The 17,700-nt window shown below is 33.7% G+C and overlaps 1 protein-coding gene across 2 annotated transcripts in view; it reads right to left on the bottom strand.

Annotated features, from left to right (window-relative positions):
• Tok (tolloid-like protein 1 tolkin) overlaps positions 1 to 11,480 on the bottom strand; it is a 175,672-nt gene extending 164,192 nt beyond the window's left edge. The window contains exon 1 of one of the 2 annotated variants that reach the window (XM_076804352.1): positions 10,570 to 11,480. In XM_076804352.1, the coding sequence (XP_076660467.1) occupies positions 10,570 to 10,762 (193 nt within the window). In that variant the 5' untranslated portion in view covers positions 10,763 to 11,480. Of the gene's footprint in view, positions 1 to 3,463; positions 3,862 to 10,569 lie in introns of those variants that run through there. The other variant, XM_076804356.1, reaches the window with a different exon arrangement.
• Positions 11,481 to 17,700: the final 6,220 nt, after the last annotated feature.

Raw genomic sequence — 17,700 nt, 5'->3', positions numbered from 1 at the left:
TGATGGAAGAATGTACATACAGCAATTGATATTAAGCTGATAATTTTAGATTGCCGATTTTTATGCAGTTATGGCATATGCAAATTTCTAAGATACAAGAAAACGTGTGTATTAATAAAAGCATATAGCATTTTTAGTTTACGTTTACCATAATAAATCTTCGAATCACTCAAAGAAACTCTTCCCTAATTTTATCTTTCATCAAATTATGTATAAAAATACGGATTTGTATAAAGATCCCGTAGTCTAGTCATTAGACAGTAGTTTGGATTAGTCGAAAATTATTATTACAGTAAATAAAGTTGTGTTACTACTAAAGTTGTATTACTTGATTCACATTCTTGAAATTTGTTCATAGGAATGAGAATTTATATAAACAATTTATATTATATTTATGATACTTGGCTTCATTACAGCTCGATTGCGAATTTAACATTAAATTTTACATTGTTCTATTATAATAGTTCTAAATTATAATAGTTCCAGCTGATATATTCCTTTATCTTTAACAGTGTGAGTACTGTGTACAGTATAAAAATATACTTACTTACTTGTTTTACTTTTATTTTTATAAAATAGAACATATTTTTAGGTTATATCGATTTTTATATCGATTTCTCTTAACATGCTACAAAAAAATTTGTAAATAAATTATTAAATGTGGAAGAGCGGATTAAGATAAAGGCTTATAAAGCATGCAGGACTTTCTAAAAATAAACAAATCCCGTCATGTCATAAATATTTTTGTTAAGTTAGGTGATTTATACGGCATAAATCGTTTGAAGGGTGGAAATAAAAAGTTGAGTCGAAGACAAATTTTGTTAATTTTACATGCTGCAAAATGTAACAGCAGTTCATATAAAAAGGGATTTCGATCTCCCAGCATTTCAAAGACGTGTTTAACAAATTGTAAAGAAAGGTGAGCGCTTCGTATGGACTAAAAAGGCTTCAAAGCCGCCTTTAACGAATTGTCATAAACAAGCAAGATTCGCTTTTGCTAGAACTCGCATGTCGTGGAATGAAGAATGGAAAAAAGTAATTTTTTCGGATGAGAAAAAGTTTAAGGGGGCAACCATGTGTAAAATGATATTTTTGAGCATTTTTTTCTTTTTTGTTTAAATCGATAGGAAATTTCCTCAGGAATACGATTAAAAAGGATAGAAAGTGATCAGAGATGTTCTTGTACGTTATTTTCAAAATAAAGTGAACGGTTGTATTGGGCGGAGCGGCTCACGTAGTCGGGTTTTTGTCGGAAAGTCTCGTGCTTCTCGAAAAGAAGAAAAAACGGCTGAACTACAACTTTTTGAGAAAGAGAAAGATCTGTTCTATGGCCCTGAAATCGCAGATTAGCAAAAAAACCGCGGTAAGTTAAAATGAATTAAGATTTTTTTCACAATATACAAACACATAACGTGTTTTTCACGTTAGTCAAACTGTAAACGCAAAATTTCGCACGCCGTGCGACGTAGCTCAAAAACTGATTACTCGATCTTTATGAAACTTGGTATATACATTCTATAATTTTTTATTTTTTATTTTTTATTTAAAGCATTGTTATTAACAGTAAATCATAACAGAAAATCCGTTTTTGTTTTCAAAACTTCGCTATTTTTGCAATTTTTGCAAATTTTAATAAAAGATAAATTTCATGTTGTGCGTATTTGCATAAACTAACGATTCCATTTTGATGTTTTGTTTGAGATCACTTTTGTGCACTGTACGCTGTACGGCGCATTTCCAGGATACCATTTTCAAGCCGCCATTGCACCATTGATATTAACGATTAAAATTTATAAAAAATATTTTTGTTTACATTACAACGTTAATAAATGATACCTTAAATTTTAAATCAATCTACGCATTACATTTTTCAAAAAAATTCTTGAAAAACAGGCCATTAACACAAGGTTCCCCCTTTAATTTAGGCGGAGCAGATGGTTTTAAGTACTATGGGCACGATTTGGTAGACCACATGACATTGCCATAAGTCGAAATTTTGGTGGTGTAAGTGTCATGCTTTGGGCTGAATTTAGCTTTCACGCAAGGACCCCGATGTGTTGGATATCGACGAAAATGAATTCTGAAAAATACACAGAACTTTTGGAAGACGCTCTCCTTCTGTCCATGGAAGAAATAGGTTCGGATAACAATGTATTCCAACAAGATAATGCAGCCGTCCGCACTTCAAGAGTCAGCAAGGAATGGTTTCACAGAATGAATATTCAATTAATGCAGTGGCCCGCCCGATCTCCGGACCTTAACCCCATAGAGAACCTTTGGGGAATATGTACTATCTCGCAAGGTGTAGACGAATGGGAAACAATTTGCTACTATTGCAGAACTTAAAAATAGTATAAGACAAGTATGGGGTAGAATAGATGTATCGACGTTACGAACCTTAATCAAGGTATGAATAACCGAGTTTTTCAAGTTATTTTGAAAAATGTTAGCAATATACAATATTAACATACAATTATTAAATAAAACACTTTGATTTTGTTAAATAAGTAAAGTATTATATTAAGTGGAACTATAGAAATTTCGCACAACCTTTCATCAAAAATACCTACTTTCTAATTTTATCGCGTGAATTAAAAGGCATTATATTTTGAAACCATTCAGATGTCTTTGTAATCATTTTAATATAACATAAATACTTAGAAGCTATTTATTTTTTTATAAATGAACCAAAATTGCCAAGAAATAAGTATGGAACTATGGAAATTTCGACCACTGTAGTGTGCCCATATGTTCTCCAATGGCTGCACATTAACAACAACAAAATTGAAGAATTTTATTACGATTCAGAAGAAATTAATACATATTTCACGCGTCTGGATTGATGTGATAGTAGAAGGGGTTAATTCCACGTACTTTATACAGGGTGGTCCACGCAACTTGCACACCTATATAACTTCCAAAGGACCGCCATTAGCCCTAAACTTAATAATTAACGAGTAATTTCACTTTATTTCCTGAAAATTTTCTTACAAAGAAAAAAGAAATCATTTAATTTTCTCTTTATTTTTCTAACCTGATATTACGCGAAGAAAATTTTCAGGAAATAAAGTGAAATTACTCGTTAATTATTAGGTTTAGGGCTAATGAAGGTGAATACTTTTTTACTCAGAATTCGACATTCTTCCATATTTTGGTATAAAAAATATAGTATTTCATTTAAAAAAACAAAGTCGACCTTCAAATCTCCGAAACACTTCCACCTGTAAAAAAAAATAAATACACTAAATTGTGTACCCCTTCAGACCATGCAACTTCTGTATACAAAACTTTTTCGTGCAACGCATCCTTTGGAAGTTATATAGGTGTGCAAGTTGCGTGGACCACCCTGTAGAAACGGTCAACTGTGCGTCGCACAGAACGCGAGACTCGAATCGCTGGCCTGTCAGCGTGCACGCAGAAAAAGTTGAAAGTTTGCGGACAGCAAAGTCCGCGGAGAACTTACGAAATGACCTGTCACAGTCACGACTGGCCTGTTAGATTCCAGCTGGCAATCGGCTTCCACGCGTCCCACGAAAGTACACTCAGAGCCGACGAAAACGATAACCGAACGCTTGACAAACAATAAGATAATGGCCCTGGTAAGAGGCAACAGCATCTTGGTCCGTCGTTCCGCCCGCAAATACAGATTAGATATCCGCTTAAAGAGCGCTCGATGGATTCCTCCGTATACGTCTTCCGACCCGTTCCTCCGCGGTTAGGTTCTTTCTAACATGAACCGCGCGCACGCCCAGCGGATCAACGCGTCGTTTTTCATTCTCTTCCCGACGACCTCAGTCATTTTCTAGTTTCAGCTCTCCTACGATTCTTTCAAGGCACGCCCGAGATAATCACTCCGAGAGGATAAAAGGATCTTCCCAGCCCCCCCCCCTCCCCCATCTGCCACTCCGGCATTGCTGGACCCTTAGTGTTGAATTCGCATCAGGCACAATAAACATCCTAGATCCTTGCCGGAATGAGTAAGATCGTCGGATCGCCGTTGGACCGACTGCTTTATGGTTTGTTTCGCGAATAAGGAGATCTAGATTTAGGAATAGTACTGACGTATTGTGCGATTTAAAGTGATACTTAAGTATTACCTTGGAAAACGTACGCGTGTTATTAACGGGTTTGGCGACACAGCATTTAATTCAGCAATAGTCTGCCTTCCTAGTGAATTAGTACAAATTAATTCGTCACCTTGTCTTCGGAAATTGTTCCTTTGCAAGCAATCAAAAACATATTTAAGTCTCGTTACCATGTTTTCATCGAGATATGATGGTGACCATGAATTTTTGTTTTATGTTCTGTAATAATTAGCCTTTCGAAAAACTCAAAACTCCTGTACGGATTTATCATGCACACATGCTCCGTCATATTTCACTGAGCAATATCTTGGTAATTATTAATTTTTTATGATGTACATCTTAATAATTTTTTTTTACTCGGCATTTAATATTCTTTCGATACAATTAAATATTTCAGATTATGATACAATAACTTAATAATAATAATAATACAATTCATAATAATATAAATAATAATAATACAATTCATAATAATAATGCAATTCATAATAATATAAATAATAATAATACAATTCATAATAATATAAATAATAATAATACAAAAATCCATCCACATGTCACGATAAAATAGGGAAAAATTTTTAAAAACTAATGATGTCATTGTATGTTCGTTCGATATCAAATACTCGATATCGTTTGAAAGATTTTTTTATACAAGTAATTTAAGAATTTTAGATGATACAATTAAGCGAGTCATCCTGCATTTTAGTTCTTAATTCATTTACTCGTTGGTCGTTGTATTTAATAACATGCTCAGTTAATATGAAAGTTTTAAATTACATTTCATCGATAGAAGAATAAATTACTCTTAAAGTGGTTTATTTCATAACAACAATTTCTGGAATCGTTTAACGCACAATGGAGAAAAATCGAATTGCCATTTGATAGCAGAACGACAGTATTTTTCATTTGCCTGGTTTAAATAATTCGCAATTTGCACATTCAAGACAGAAATGATATAGAAGGTGAATTCGCTTTGCATTTGAAGTCTGATAAGGAGGTGACCAAATAATTATTGTCTGACAAAAATATTTGAAAACTTTACCAAATAATGCATATTACAAAACACTCGTATTGTTTCTACTATATGTAATAGCTTACTGTACGGTACGTTTCCCAACAATGTGAAACCTACTGAAGCAAATAACTATCTCATCTACGCGTGTCTATGAATTCTGTTATGTTTGCTTCTGAATGGACTTAAGTGCAATTACAAGAACTGGCACACAACTGAAACAAAATTTGTACGATGAGGCGTTTGCAAGTGTACATTTTCCACATCATTGTTCGTCAACGATATAAACTCCTCTGGTCTCGTGATACTTTCATGCATATCTTGCAATCGTTTTGCAGCGATATTACACAAGATGACAACAAATTGATTTTATTAATACCAATAGCATGCTACTTCGATACCCGTTTAAAACAATAACATGATTCTCTCAAATTGATACATATTGGTTTTAATGAGTATGTCATTGATGTTCTATATAACTTCGTGCATTTATAGTGCATAAAAGCTTGGAAAACTTGGCAAATAGGTACAAGATTTAATGGGTTTCAATGAAGTTTCTCTTTATTTCTAATTAATGAATTAGGGAGAAAATCTTGATTTTTTGGTATATTTAGTTTACAAAGTTCTAGAAACAGTTTCCTTGGTTATTTTTTTGTAATGGGACATATATTATACAAGGTGTCCCAGTTATTCATTAATAACTTCTTAACAAAGCTGAGACCGAAATTTTCGCTAAAATAAAAGTTACTTCGAATGACCTCAGGAACCACCTCTTTCACAGAGTTGATGTAATTTTGGGACACCCTGTATACTTTTTTATAGAGTATGTTTTAAAGAACATGGGTCGCCGGTTACCATGATTCCAGTTCTTTTACTGATTGAAATAAAAAAATTAGAAAGTACATCAGTCAGCATGTATATGGCAATGGTCTGAACCAAAATAAATAAAAAATGTTGTTTATTTACGAAATGGTGTCACTTTGAACTCAAATGACAGATTTTTAAAATATTTTTCCGACATTTTTGGGACACCCTATATAATCTCAATACTTTAATGTTTTCATTGGTTTTTATACGTGATGCATGTAAAATTCATTACTTTAAAAAGTGAATACAATTAAAGTAATGGCAGTTTGATCTGGATTCGAATTAGAATCATTTATCTGATGACGTGAAAAATATTTATATCGAAAAAGACACATTGTTTTAGTGGCAGGTACTTACATCAATCTGGTTAAAAAGATACAAATTGCTGTATTATTTTTACATTTCTAGTTCAGATAATAACTTTGTTTCTTAATTGAGTGTAACTAAAGTTTGATTTAAAGAGTGATTGTCATTGAGATACACTTTACTTAAAAGTAAAATTAACCATCTAACAAAATACAATGTGAAGATCAGCTTTGTACCCTAAAATGCTATACAATGAACCTACAGGCTACAATAGTTCTAATTAGTTTCTTGAACAAAACGCTTCGCAATATTTACATTCCAAAATCGAACACTTCATATGCAACCGCCTAGTAATAAATACGTAGAAACAAGCAATAGGATTGGTACTAGAAAAGAGAATTCCACCACTGCCTCAAGTACGATATCACAATAGATATTCACCCCGGTACGAGCTTCTAAAGGTCATCAAATTGAAGCGATTCTGTTCGGATGGACAGCTATTATGAAGGATGATCGGGCCTCCTCTTTCGAAAAACAGGCTATAATAATGGGTCAGCGGCTGCTTCCTTGGTCCCGGGTCTACTCGATCAGCGAACCTTCGACCTGCGCCTCTGTTTCAATAGCTTTGTCCTGTTAATTCGAAAGCATAACCCCTCCCTGACACTAACGCGAGACGCTGCTGCCGGATCGTTCGGTCTCCGCAGCTTTTGATTCGATCCCGTGCACGGTTTACGACACACCAGGGAAATGGAATCAATGCGCAACAATAAACGGGACCCCTTTGTCTTTGATTTACTTGGCCAAGCCGATCGTGCGTGGCTTTCCGCATACGGACAAAGGGAACGGACTTATCGAGCTCGCGCGGTTTTGCGGTTTAAATAATTAAGGAAGTCTTTCAATAATGGCTTTTTGAACAGCCGCCCGGGAAATCGAGGGGGATCATGGCAGAAATAATTCGGGCGAAAAAATTCCGATTATCCGCCGGAACGAGAAATTCTGACGATTTCTTGCGAATTTGTTTTAATCTGCTTGAACTTTTCCTATTTTCTTTTAACTCGTTGGAAAATTACAGTGGAGATTTGTTCTGGTTTTGTGATCGAGCACAATTGCTTCAGTACTTTTTCAGCTAGTGCCCACTTTTGTGTAGATATGTGGATACTTGCATTATTTGATTCATTTCATATTTATATTTTATTCAGTATTCGGTAATCATTATCTATCTCTTTATTATATATCTATCGTTATCTAACATTATGCATACACAGTCGGTGTACAAAGCATTCGTACACTCTTTAAAAACAAATAACTTTTTAAAAATTGGACCAAATTGCTTGAGTTTTTTGGAGTTGTTAGAAGGATTAATTTACTAAGTAATGCATAAATAATTTTTTTTTAAATTGCTATTACTCGTAATTGCGAAGATAAAAGTAGATGTCACGATTTTTAAGTTTTTTATTTGTGTCTGTAATGAAAATTTAAGAGGTCCCTTGTATAGATTTAAGTAAGTTACATACATGCACAAAGTTTCATTGAAATCGGGTGACGCATAAGAGTACTATAGGCATTACAAGATGTAAAAATTTTTGAGTTTAGGATTTAAACCGCAGTTTCTTACAATTTTTAGTATTTTCAATCAGTTATACTTCATAGCAATCTTGATGGATTTCGATGAAACGTTGTGCATGTATATGACTTACTTACTTATTGTTAGATCTACAAAAGGCACCTTTTAAATTTTCATTACTGACTTGGCTAAAAAAGTTGACCTCTAATTTTTTTTTCGCAATTACGGCCAATAGCAATTTGTAAAAAAAATTATACATGTATTGCTTAGTAAATTAATCCTTCTAACATCTAAAAATTCAAGCAGTTTGGTTCAAGTTCGAAAAAGTTATTTGTTTTTAAAAGATGTACGAATACTTTGTACACTGACTGTATCTACAGGTTAGAAGTGTAAGCAGATTATAAGTTAGTATATTTAAATAGTATACAGGATATAAGAATAGTGTACTATTTCCAATTACTTTCAATTTATTATGAAAGGAAATAAATGTCTACATATCTCCCGTATCTTGCAATTAATGCAAGCTTCGTTCTGCACAAAAATCCAGTATAATGATAAACGAAACAGATTACACGTATTCATTTTGCATTCGTAATTGAAGAATGAACGATAAAAGTTTTCAGTCAGAGCTGCCATCAAAACCAGTCTGGTGTATGTATTCAATTAAATGCATATATCTGCATCAAAAGGAAGGAAAATTTCTTCATTATTCTCCTTTTATTCGATAACATATGAATTTTCATCACTTTCGTTGCGAAACGTTGTATTGTACGTAATTTCACTCACAGGAATTACGGTGTTTATCTGTCCTTTCCTATTTAATACTGCATCCAATTTAACAATTGCGCTGGCAGTAAATCTATTTGCTAAATTTTTGGCTTATCCACTAATTATTACAATTTGATAACTAATTATTACACTGACTTCGATTATAGCTTTTCATATGCTCATATTACATATCTATACGGAATGTAATGTTACTATTATTTATTGATAATTAATTTGTCCTTTCGGATATTGGGAGGTTTTGATTTTACATTCTTGAACCTATTTAGTTGCAATTTGCAGTAACATATACAGTGTGTTATTTCCATATCTATTCCAGTTTAACAAATATAATATACTATAATTTAATATAAATACATATAATAATAATGAACAGAGGACTTATCTAATCACTTTCAATAGCGTTATTACATCTCGACGTTATGAATATATAATTTCGACTATATCGAAATTGTAATTACTGTCTTTTCGATGTCACATCATTTATAGACTGCGGATCTTTATGCATTTGTGGCATATGCAGATTTGTAAAATGTAAGGAAATGTATATAATAACTATAACTAACAGCATTTTTATTTTATTTTGGCTATAGGGAATCTTTTAGGTGGCAAAGGAAAGGTATTCCTAATTCTAATGTTAATTAAATATGAAAACGAGAATTTGCATACAAATTCGCAGTCTAATAGTTTTAAAACTTTCCAAAACGTGGAAGTAATTTTTCTAGACCAGCTAACACGAGAAACGCTAAAATTCGAATATGCATCACGTGCATTGTTCAAGAGGCCTCTTCGTCAGAAGATTCTCCAAAACATTCAATTTCAATATTTAGATTCAAGACTAAAGAGGGTATAGATCTATAAAGGTATAGACTATACGTGTATAGACTATAGACCTATAGAGGGTTACTATCATAATTTCGAAAAATTTCTTTTTGCGACTCCAATGGACTGTACAATGTGTTCTAAGAGAATATTCGATAAATCGTTGTAGCGAAGTTAGGAAATTGTGACACGTGGATGCTTCCTCAGCAGGAAACATTTGCAGAAGAATCGTAACATACTACAGTGAAACCTCGCTTGTCCGAACCTATCTGAATTCTCTATTATTCGAACACGTTTCACAAGTGAACAGTTCACTCTAAGGCGACACATATAAAACACCATTCATTGTACAAATCAGTAAACATTTAATCTAGCATTGTAGCTAGATTAATTGTTTTATTATCCACACACTCGTGTTTCTCTAATTGGCTCGGTTAATCAAGGTTCTGCTGTACCGCGAATTAAACAAGTAATTTCAATCCAGATTGAGTCATGTTCGACGTCATTTCGATCAGAAATGTGTCACGAATATGTCGGTAAAAGTTACATAAAAAAACTAATTTAAAACGATATAGTTCCTACGTTCGACATACAAGCTACAAGAGATTTCAAGAAGATTTCAAACAATAGAGATGTTCAATGACTCGCAATAGTATTCAGACACATTTAAAATGACAATAACTATTTCTAAAACTAGCCTAACACTTGAATTTTTTTTTAATAGTTAGTGCATACAGAATGTTGAAAAAATTGCAATTGGTGAAACGTTTCACAGCTTCTTTGTCTGAGCCTGTATTGAAAATGTGAGAACTATGTTTGATAGATACGTGACATTAATGACAGACATCGAAGGGTGTAAGAATTGATAAAGTAATCAATAAATCCGTAGATTTATGACTGGACTGCAAGCGTAACGCGTTTATAACAAAAATGAGTAGGTGAGATAGAAAAATATGAAGACATTAAACAAATTGAAAAATGCTATTGCATTGCTTTCCACTTATCAAAATTATCAAACGAAGGAATGCATTTCAATTTAATTTCTACGACATCATTGAATATTCGTAGAAAATTGTGGTCATTGACACGAGGGTTAAACGAGGGAAAACAATTGTTCCGCTTACCCGCCTTGCAGATGTCCGCGTCCAGATCATCGCTGATGCCGTGCGGAAAGTTCGTGCTGAGAAGCTCGTCGACGGTGAACTTGTGCCTGTGTTTTCCGAACTCTTTTTCCGTGGAATCGGATTCGATCGCCCGGCAATCGGCGTGCCGATTCGCCAAGCATAGTATCGCGATCACCAACAGTCTCATCTCCATATCGTCGATCGTATCAACAGCGACAAGAGCGGTACCGGAATACACCCACTTAGGCCATCAAAGACCGATCGTGCCACCGTCTACATCGATGCATTTGCCACTGTCTCTGTATCACCGCGTCGAGTTCACCTTGAAACGGACGGCCTCCTCTCGCAAAAGGTCCCGGGAGCGGTCACCGAGCGGACAAAACCGCGGGAAAAACTTTTTGGAGTCGACGGGGCAATCACCGATCACATCTCCGGACCGAGGAGACCCCTCGTCAGGACGAGAGCAACCCTTACCCGGAGTGATTAGGCTAACGGTGACCTTGGTCGGGCACAAAACAAAAAGAGAATTGATTGCTAGCTCCGATAGACCGAAGAACAAAAATCCACCCCTTTCGTTTTCCTTGTGTTTATCTGTTGTAGCGCGAAAAGAAGAGAACGTGGCCGGCTGGAACGGATCTGTTAGAAGGTGCACGAGAGGAATTGGACGCGAACGACACAACGACAGGCCGCTTTGGAAACGTGATCTTTACTGAGGCTCGGTCCGCATCGCGATCGGGCAACTTCACCAGCGCGCGTCATCGACGGTGATAAGAAAGATGATCTCTCTCGTAGTCGGGAAGGCAGCGGGAGAGCGCGGTCAAAGTTCGTGTCACAGATTAGAGGATCGCCGGCGGCGCTCGTCCTTGCGTGGAGAACGTGGAGAACAGACTGATCGTCCCTCAAGCGGCCGACACGACGAGCACCGTCGTTCGAAAGCGCGCGCTCGTACTGGCATTAAGTCGAGAGAGGGATTCGAGAGGAGGAGGAGGAGGAGGAAGAGGAGGAGGAGGAGGGGCGGTGTGTATGTATATCTAGAGGGGATGCCGGGAACAACCAGTCTCCTCCCTCGCAAACCTGCACGGCACGAGGGTGGCCGAGACACTGACCGAGCTTCCGTCGCTCCGGCACGAGCGAACCCTAAAGAATCCTTGCCGCCCGAAAGACACCCACGCCGCTCCATGCAAACCGGTATTGCCTAGTCAAAATCAGCCCTTCAAACAAACAACTGTTTCACGAGTTTTAAAGGTATTACGTTCGAACCCAGAGCACAGTGATTCGATTACTCTTGGCGCTAGTTGGACGAAATGATTTTTTTCACGCTTTTTAGCTTATTTGGCATATTAATTTTCGTAACACGAATCAGAAAAATTCTGACAGTTGTACCGTTTGACCCATTCTGCACTGTCTTGAAAGTTGTCACACTATTATTTTGTATATTTAATTAATTACAAATTAGAATTCAATCACAGAGAAATATTGATTTGTACAGTTATTTATAAGTAAAGTTTTCACAGTAAATTAATAAACGTATTATCACGATAGATACTATTTCCAAAGATAAAGATCCGCTATCAGGTCAATTTGATGTGCATGGGGGTTAAGGATGATGAAGATAGAATATCGCGTCAATAATTCATCGCGTTTGTCTCCTTAGCTTATGATGGTTTTGGTAATTACCTTCATCAAAGCTACCCTACTTTTTAATAATTTATTAACTAGAAGGAGCATTCTATTTTTCTTGTAGAAGTACATCGCTTATAAAGATTAAATATTGATAAAAAATAAATAGGATTTCATTTTAATTTTTACTAACTACAATGCTTCTTCTTTCATTCAATTCTTATCATTAGCACTTTAATACAACATTCGGTTTCACGGAGAAAATAGATACACTCAAGCATAGTAAAGTATGCTACAAATAATTCCCAAGAGCAAAGGATTAACTTTAAAAATTTATTCAATTATGAATGAAATTGTTGTCGCTTTTAGATAATTTATTGAAAAATTCTCGACTCTTGACCTCTGGTTTTAACCCTTAGTCCTCCAAACAGTTTTTTATCCTACCAGTAACCATTGTTAGAACGAAGCTCTCGAGAATCAAAAATGTTTTTCTGAGATGAAAAAGTTGGGAATGTTTATGAATTTATTTACGTTGGTATTTTTTACTAATTTGTTTTATTCTAATATAAGTAAAAATTGTGTTGCTGTTATATACTGTTAGGTAGCTTATACACTGATATTTTTTTCCATTTACCAGTAAATAGGTATATCGATGACCATCGTGGTGCTCAATGTGTTAACTGGATCACTCTATGCCTGTTTACGTTAGAGCTCAAATGAATAGATATTTCCCCGTTTTTACATAAATTCTGTTTTGAATTTGTCTGTTTCGTTTAACAAAATATCCGTTCGTGTGGAAGTTTTATAAAAAGAATTGTTATCTTTACACTTAAACACTTTTTCAAGTTTTTGTTTTTATTAATCACATGTTTTAGAATCTCTGCAATAAAAACTCCATAAAATAAATGAAAATGCTAATTTATTATATGCTAGTTTTATTCAACAACATAATATGTTATAATTCATACATTCTTTTTGTCTCTAAGAACAGAAAAAGAGAACTTGTGTCAAACAATACATAAATAAAACTTTGGTATAACTTAAATGAAATGCGATCAGAAAATGTGAATATGCATCTGCTTATTATAATGTTATTTAACCCTTTCGCACCAGTGGACGAAATATCTCGTCACGCAATATGGTTTATGATATACTTTAGGGAAGATACATATCTTGCAACATGATATCTTCGTACATATTATAAATAAATACTGTACTCAGAATGTCAACTTGATATTTAAATAGAATAAGCATTTATTTATCTATTTATGCTTTAAACCAGATGGTTTATTTAGATAATTATGTAGGGTAGGTATTACATAATTTTTAAATTCTTAAGGAACATTGTTTAATGTTGTAGTAATTCTAATTGAAAATTGGTTTCACTGCTAATAAGTATTATTGTTTGAAAACTGCATTTCAATCGTATACAATAGAAGAAACGACAAAAATGTCGTTTGGTTACGTTCGGCTAACTATATTTTCAGCTTTGTAACTCATGTTTCATCACTAAGAACAGTATAATTATTAGGTCAAATTTCTGATAGTTGTACATTTCCAGTATCGTTTTTGTACAAAATTGATGCAACAGTGAAATTTATTATCATTATAATAAATTTCATCAGTACATACTTTCGCAAGTGATTTTATGCAATAAATAATTATATTGACCGATTGTTTTATTTATAATTGAAATTATAAATTAGAGTTCAAAGTAATGTCCTTTTTCTTCAGAACAACTAAAACATTGCGTTGATACGGATTCGAAGAATTTTATTGCTTTGGTCGAATGCGAAACAATACTTACGCTATTATGAACGCGCGCGCAGGCGCGACCGAAATAAATTTTCCTCGCTGATAACTGTCGAGCAACTAAAATAAATTTCTCTCGTCGATAACTATTACAAGCGACCGAAATAGAAATCCCCCCCCCCCCCATCGATAATGGTTATCTACAACGAAAAAAGTTTTGGTCACTTATAATTTTTATTTATAACCAAAATATTTAGTTATATTTTAATTATGCAGTTTAAAGTAATAATTGGAAATTTTTTCAAAAGTGGCGATTCTTCTACGTATAGATCACAAACAAAACAACCAAATTACGCTATCTGTAAACGGAAACTGTAAAGTATTTGCTTGAACTTCTTTTAAAACGTTCATCAAATTTTAATGCACATAAACTTTGCATTGTTTGTACATGAATTAAAAATTACTCGTTATGTAACTGACCGTAAGTAATTAAAATATACCTATTCACGTACACAAATGTGTAACATGTACATAAATTTTGATATCTTATATCGAGCAATTAGAACGCTGTTTTTAATGAGAGGATTTCGTAATGGGAGTAATATGCTTGAACTTACAAGCGTCAAAATGTTGCCGCTTTAAAGAATAATCATTTTTTAAATATTAAAGCTGGAAAATTAGATTTTCTATGAAATGTTGTTGTTCTGACCGTGATACTCTTACTTGTCTAATCAATCTGCACCGTAGTATCCGAACAGTCTACGAGAACATAATAAAATTTTGAATGTTTAACACACAATTTGACCTACACCACTCGAAATACTTAAAATTCTTTGTAACAAAGACAGGCCAACCGGTTCTGGTGAACCACATGCAACAATGTGGCATTGGTCCATGTTTTTTTTTGCGAATCCATAAGCCGTTGAAAATCGATTGACCAGTTATTTGAATAGTCAGTCCAAACAAAAAAAATTTAGAATTCGTGATCGTTGCTTTTTCGTAGTCTATAACGTTAGCTTCCACAAAATATATTAACATTAAATAAAAAGCTTGCAAGTTTACCTCAAATAAATTGTTTGCTTTTCCACAAGTGTCATGTGCTGAAATAAATTTTGTTTGCAGATCCCATTAGCTAATGTTCGCGTTTTTCAGACTGTATGAATAATTTGTCATTGATTTATGTACAATATATTTACCGTCGGAATCATTATTTGAATGTAATTACGTTTACTTATAATGTTTAAATAATACATTGTACGGTTGAGCGATTTCAATAACATATTCAATGGGCTAAAATTTATTACTTATACAGTGAAATTTGAAACATGTCTATAATTTTTATTTTACATAGATTGAATGCATTATACAATAAAAAAATATCTTTATATTGAATACCATTTTCAACTGAAAAGGAAACCACCGTTTCAGATTATCCTCATTAATCTCAAATTATTAATTATTTCTGTTTGACGGATCAATAAAGAAATAACTCATACGTGAATTACATTTTCAATAAAACAAGCTTTCCGGAATGCGAGCAAGACAAACGATTAAATTTCAATTTCGTCGTCTTTGTGTCTCCAAAAACGTATAAAATAAAAAATAATTTTTCAACTTATTCAGATTTATTGTACAACGCTTTTATGAATGAAATGTTGATGCATTTCGCCGGTAATAAAAATGAGTTAGCAAATTCTTCAGCTAGTTGCTAATAACAAAGTTACTATGATTTATATCAAGAGTGGACTGTGTCATAAAGGGAATATGAATTTTACGTATTTAGTGCGCTATATAGTATATAGTGCAGCTATATATATTGCAGCTATACGTATGTATGTCTTTAAAATAATAAGTTTCCTCGATTAAATTTTAATGTTTACAATGTAAGTCAAAACATAAAAAGTAACGAGTACTTAAAGATTCCACGTGACAAATCATGAAAATTTTATTTCAATGTAAAAGTGAAATAAACAGATGATCAAGTCTTGTACAAACGATTACATTATTATATCAATAACATTGATATAGTGTATAACTGTACATTGTTTTATATCTGACTTAAAACCATTAATACTATTTTTGGAAAATGAATCTATTAATTATAAAACAACTTTGATTATTAATCTGTTATTATTGTAAATTATTATTCCCTACACGTAGTTTAATTATTACCGTTATATAGTAACACTTTATCATTACTTTCTCCTAAGGCAAAAGCCACGAAATATATATTTCAAATGATTATTTGAAACCCACCCAGAAAAATACACAAATGAAATAGACACATATGAAATATACCTGCAAAATCAAATAATTTTTTCTAAACTGCGGATTTTATGCATTTATGAAAAAAATGGATGGGTATTACTTAAAACCGAAAAGGTATTAAAAGAATTTAGAATATTAATATATTATTTTCAACTAATTAAAGTGATTAAAGAAAGAAAGGCATTTCTATTGGATACCCATCTCGCAATTAATACAGAAAATGTTTATATTGCATAAAGATCCACAATTCAATTATTTCAAATTAACCAGTGTAACACAATGTAGGAAATAATCTTTTACATTTTGTTTCGAATAGTATTTTACTCAGCACTGGATTGGTGTAATGATTGACTAAACGGGGCTACAAACGCTACTTGTTGGCGAATGGTGTTTAATCGGCAACGTTAATGCTAAAAATCATGTTCAGGAGGAGAAGCGGCACGGTGTCGTTGCTTTCCGGTACGTATTGATAAATATTCGAAAAGTGGCCGGGGTCCGCGTCGCCCACGGAAACACGTGTTTCATATCCCACGCAACGACCTGTATCGGTCAAGTATCGGATTACTGTCATGGGATCACCCTTTAGGAGCCCTGTCTGTCTATCCGAGGGTAAGTGCATGTCGACGCTGCACAGAAACCCTCCACGAGAATAATCTCTGAAGGTACGAGGGAAAAAACCGAATTCTCTGTTAACATCACGCACGAATGAACAGTCCGCGTTACACGACCGGACCGATAGAAAACAAATGAGCTGACATTCGTCATTAGTTGCTGAAAGGAATTCGAACTGATAGGAACTTCCAAGCCTCGAGTCCGGCTGTAGTCTCCGTTGCAATACTGTAAGCCCAACAACACGTTGCACAACGCGTTGTCAACGTACAAAAATAAAAAAATCGACTTTCATATTGATATTTAAAACCTTCGTAGAACTGTTCTTAGATATCTATTGCAAAGGTAAGTAATGATATTAAAACCAAGAAACAGGTATTAACTGTGCCTAGATACTTCATCAGTAGGTGAAAAGTTTCTATCTAAATTCATTTACCAATTCTGCTAGGGTAAGGGACGTAATGCGGGTAAGGGGCATAATGAATATTAAAAAAGAGATATATAACGTATATATATATATATATATATATATAACTGATTTTAATGCAAAAAAGTAGTTTTTTTTTTAATGAAAAATGTAATATCTCTAACTTAAAATATGAATAATTCTGAAAAGACATATTTAAAAATTAGCATGAACGGAGATATACATATATATATATATATATATATATATATATATATATATATATACAAATATTAACAAGTGCCACAATATGATATATACAGGGTGAATCACCTAACGTTTGCACCTAAAATATCTTTGTTCTTTCTAAAGATACGTAAAATATGGTAAGGACAAAGTTGAATGTTCCAATGGGGCTGACACAATGCCAAAAAATTTTGCTTTTATGTAATTTTTTTAGAGATATCAAGGTCACC

This window comes from Halictus rubicundus, chromosome 2 (genome assembly GCF_050948215.1).
Source record: "Halictus rubicundus isolate RS-2024b chromosome 2, iyHalRubi1_principal, whole genome shotgun sequence".
In the NCBI taxonomy this organism is placed as follows: domain Eukaryota; kingdom Metazoa; phylum Arthropoda; class Insecta; order Hymenoptera; family Halictidae; genus Halictus; species Halictus rubicundus.
The sequence above is the reverse complement of the archived record's forward strand: the minus strand, read 5'-3'. Positions and strand labels throughout refer to the sequence as shown.